This window comes from Corylus avellana, chromosome ca11 (genome assembly GCF_901000735.1).
Source record: "Corylus avellana chromosome ca11, CavTom2PMs-1.0".
Classification (NCBI taxonomy): Eukaryota; Viridiplantae; Streptophyta; class Magnoliopsida; order Fagales; family Betulaceae; genus Corylus; species Corylus avellana.
In genome coordinates this window covers 8,942,986-8,947,199 of record NC_081551.1, presented here as the reverse complement: position 1 = coordinate 8,947,199, position 4,214 = coordinate 8,942,986, and the positions used below count along the sequence as shown (strand labels likewise).

General features: G+C 37.2%; 1 protein-coding gene across 1 annotated transcript; it reads left to right on the top strand.

Moving 5' to 3' along the window:
- Nucleotides 1-7: 7 nt before the first annotated feature.
- LOC132166387 (probable polygalacturonase) lies at nt 8-2,251 on the top strand. Its single transcript, XM_059577191.1, has 3 exons — nt 8-151; nt 836-906; nt 1,037-2,251. The coding sequence occupies exons 1-3, from the start codon at nt 9-11 to the stop codon at nt 1,672-1,674; spliced, it is 852 nt and encodes a 283-aa protein (XP_059433174.1). The 5' UTR covers nt 8; the 3' UTR covers nt 1,675-2,251.
- The last annotated feature ends 1,963 nt before the right edge of the window (nt 2,252-4,214 follow it).

Below are 4,214 nucleotides of genomic sequence, written 5' to 3'. Positions count from 1 at the left end.
AGGGGAGGATGTGGTGGGAACTTTGGTGGAACAGAACATTGGAGCATACCAGAGGCCACCTGGTTGAGCTAATGAACTCTCACAACATTCTCATCTCAAATCTCACTTTCCTCAATTCTCCCTTTTGGACCATTCATCCCGTTTACTGCAGGTTCAGTGTCCCCTGTCCCCAGTTATTCCTATCATGTTTTTTTCTATTTCTTCTGTACATGATAATTTTGTTGACCTGAGATGCTGCTTATTGGTTAGTAATATCCAACAGCGATATAATATAAGATCCAATTCTCTTGAGCTAAAAAGATAGGCGTGTTGGTTTAATGTAAGATAGCGAAACCATGGTTGCTGTCCCGTATCATCTCACTAAGTGTCCCAGAAGATATAGCCTCATCCTTGCATGTTAGAGCTGGCAATTTTTGAAATAACCTGCAAATTTGACACGAATTTAACCCGAAAGTAACAAGTTGAAATTGAGTTAGGTTATAGTTGACTTATATAATCTTATACCTATGTCTCGACAAGACCCGAACCTGACATACGACATTTAAGATTGACAATTTTTCACACAACCAGCAGACCTGCCGCAAATCCAACATGAAATTAACGAGTTAGGTTAACCTATATAGTTTTATATTCATGTATCGACACAACACGAATTCGACATACGAACGCAAATTGCCATCCCTACCGCATGATAATCTTTATTCAGAGCTTGCGATAGAAGATGAAACACTATAATCTCAAATGAATTAGAGAGAATTCACTTGGTTTTTCTGCCCTGCTACTTTGACATGTTATGCTTTAGATGTACTAACTATTTTCTGTGTATTTGTTTCAGTAATGTTGTTATCAAAGACATGACAATCTTGGCTCCTCTCAACGCACCAAATACAGATGGTATAGATCCAGGTATGTTATGTCATTTCTATTCTTGCGATCTTTGTACGCTGCATTGCATTAAGTTTCTTATGTCCTGTTAGAGAAAAAAGAGAGTAAAACATACTTTTCTTGAGCTTTAACTTCTGATTTAATGGTGCAGACTCAAGCACCAATGTATGCATTGAAGACTGTTATATAGAGAGTGGGGATGATCTTGTAGCAGTAAAGAGTGGTTGGGATCAATATGGTATCGCCATGTCCCGTCCAAGTTCCAACATTATTGTCAGGAGAGTTTCTGGCACTACGCCGACATGTTCTGGGGTCGGAATTGGTAGCGAGATGTCCGGTGGAATTTCAAATGTAACTGTTGAGGATTTGCATGTTTGGGATTCAGCAGCTGGGGTGCGTATAAAATCAGATAAAGGTAGAGGGGGATATATAGCAAATATCAGTTTTAGCAACATAACCATGGAGAGAGTCAAGATACCCATAAGGTTCAGTAGAGGCTCTAATGACCACCCTGATGAAGGATGGAATCCCAAAGCTGTCCCCAAAGTGAAGGGTATTTTTATAAGTAATCTGCTCAGTTTAAATTCAACAAAAGCACCCGTACTGGAGGGCATTGAGGATGCAATATTTGAAGAGATATGCTTTAAAAATGTCACACTTCTTGGCTTAGCTCCATCCAGGACATGGAAGTGTGAATTTGTTTCAGGATTTTCCAGTAAGGTGCTTCCAATGCCATGTCCACACTTGCAGAACAATGGCTCTCCCTCCTGGTGTTCACACAGCTCATAACTTCTTTGGAAAGTTCCAGATTTTGCATAATGAGAAAAATTAGGCTTGAATTTTCAAGAGTTCACTTGAAGTACTTCTTAGCAGTCATGCAATGAGAGATTTGAATCAGTGATCACATTGTGGGCATGACTGGATTGACAGCTTGTGAAGTTCACATGAAATTGTTTCCTTGACATGGGTGAGTGGGATGTCAAGCTGGTGTACCTCTGAGCTCAAAGAGCACTGCAGTTCAGATATCATCAGCCTTCAATTTTTGGCATCCAAGCAGTTTTCTTGTGAAGTTTGAACTTGCTTCCTGACAGGTTTTTCTGACAATTTCAAGATATATAAATTGATTTACAGTTACAAACTTTTTTCTTGAATTCCATAATTGTTTTGTTGTTAATCACAGATACTACACATTCAACCATGAGAGAGAGAGAGAGAGAGAGAAACATGTATAGGGATACATAGGTGAAATGTAACACGTACAGAACTTGTGAATCATTTCATTGATGAGAAGCTCATGTTAGTATTTGAATGTTGCCCTGTTTATCTGCTTCTGGTTCACTTTCTAAAGTAACCATAACAAAAAAAAAAAAAAAAAAAAAAAAAAAAAAAATTTTCTGGCCGATGTGGGATGATTCAAGTTCCTTCCCTTCTTATTTATTTAGAGAAATTATGTCATGACCCTCTCATGCTTTTGTAAATTTTGACACTGAGGCCCCAGTTTTCAATTTGATTAAATCAAGACCCGTGCTTTCAGTATTTGCAAATTGAGATCTCCATTAGTGTTTTCTGCCAAATAGATACCAGGAATTATATGAAAATACAATTATTATACCTTTCAAATTAAAAATTAAAAAAGTGAAAAGGGCAGAAAAGCATAAAAAAAGATGGTTGGGACTGGTTGACAGCACCCAGTCATGGTTGAGTAACAATAGTCACCTAGCCGTGCTGGCATTTATTTATTTTTCGATCAGAGAGTTATCATTGTATTTTTATGTAATTTATTTGATGTAAAATATGACAAAGCACGGGTTTTAATTTTATCAAATTAAAAATTGGGACTCACATGTTAAGAGGCCAAAAAAGCCCAAGAGAGTTGTAACATAATTTTCTTATTTAATGATACAGTTGTCAAATAGTGGAAATTGTGGGGGGAAAAAAATAATGATTTAAGAAAAACTGAGATTTACGTGAGCTCCTTGACAAATGGAACAAATAATTAGAAAGGAAAAATTTCACATACCTCTTCAAATTAATACTTAATGTGTAATGTCTTCTTAAATAACAAAAATAAAATAATTCAGAAAATATATTAAAAACTAAAAATTAAAGGACAGGAAGAGGGATAGTCGAACCACAGCCTTTGGCCGGCCACCCCTGGCCATTTAAACGTGGTTTTGGCCACCCCTTCTTTGAGTCCCCTCTCCCTTTTTTATTTTTATTTGTTTTTTTCTTTTCTTTTATTTTTTTCAAATTTATAGGAATATTTATTTTTGGTAAATTGGGGGAGAAGACATTAATGCAAACTTTGATTTGGAGGAACATTGCAAATTAGGTGTAAGTTTGAGCGGGGGGAGCCGGGGGACCATGATATACAGCACGCTGGCGTGCTAGGCACACCAACTAATTTTTATTTTTTTTTTAATTTTTAATTATAAATAAATAAATAAAAATTACGCTGGCGTGCCCCTTGAGCGGGGTATATATACTTTTCCAAAAATTAGAACCTCCATGGAAGTCAGGATATCAAGAGAATAAAGCAAAACACAAAATAGGGAGGAACAAAAAAAAGGGTGAGGTCTTTTTAGCATTTATTTATTTTTACTTTTAATAAAAAAAAAAAACACAAAAATAGGCAATCAAAGTAGCTACTCTATCTAGACGTAACTATAGTAGCAACTGTCTACTAGAAACCAATGACATAAGAAGGCCTATACGGTGACCGCATTTGCTACTTCAAGCCGAATTAAGTCATAACTAGATCCAATCATATTCGTACATAAGTGGAATCCAATGTGGTTTACATTAATTAGTTATGAAGATTCTCATTACTGGAGTTAAACCCATATCTTTGTGTATGTCTAACCACATGGGGATTACTTGGGACCATTGAACCACAACCCTTGATGGCTTTAATTGACTAAAAGAACAGAGATTCTTCTACAAATAAAAGTAGTGTAGTAGACTCCTTAAATTTCTGGATGATTTCCATACGAGAATAACTTCTATAAGGACATCACACAAGCTAAGTCATTTGTGCCCTCTAATAAAAATTAGACACATCAAAATATTACGCAAAATCAAATAAGAATGAAAACACACGATTGTACCCGTTATCCCCAAGTAATCCATCGGCAAAACCCATCCTTTTCCCCTTCAATCGTAAAACCCATGCTCACCGCCACCCGTAGAGCCACTGCTCCGCCGAGCACCGCTGACAACTGCCAAACCCCACCGACGGATTCCTATGCTGCTGCTCCGCCACCCACAGGTAACAAAACCCAATTTCTCTCATTCAAGAGAAAACCCACTTCCCTGCCCACCCTACCGAC

Coding starts and splice junctions, on each gene's coding strand:
- LOC132166387 (XM_059577191.1), top strand. CDS start 9: ATGTGGTGGGAACTTTGGTGGAACAGAACATTGGAGCATACCAGAGGC. Junction 152..835: donor ATTCATCCCGTTTACTGCAG/GTTCAGTGTCCC, acceptor TATTTGTTTCAG/TAATGTTGTTATCAAAGACA. Junction 907..1,036: donor TACAGATGGTATAGATCCAG/GTATGTTATGTC, acceptor TTAATGGTGCAG/ACTCAAGCACCAATGTATGC.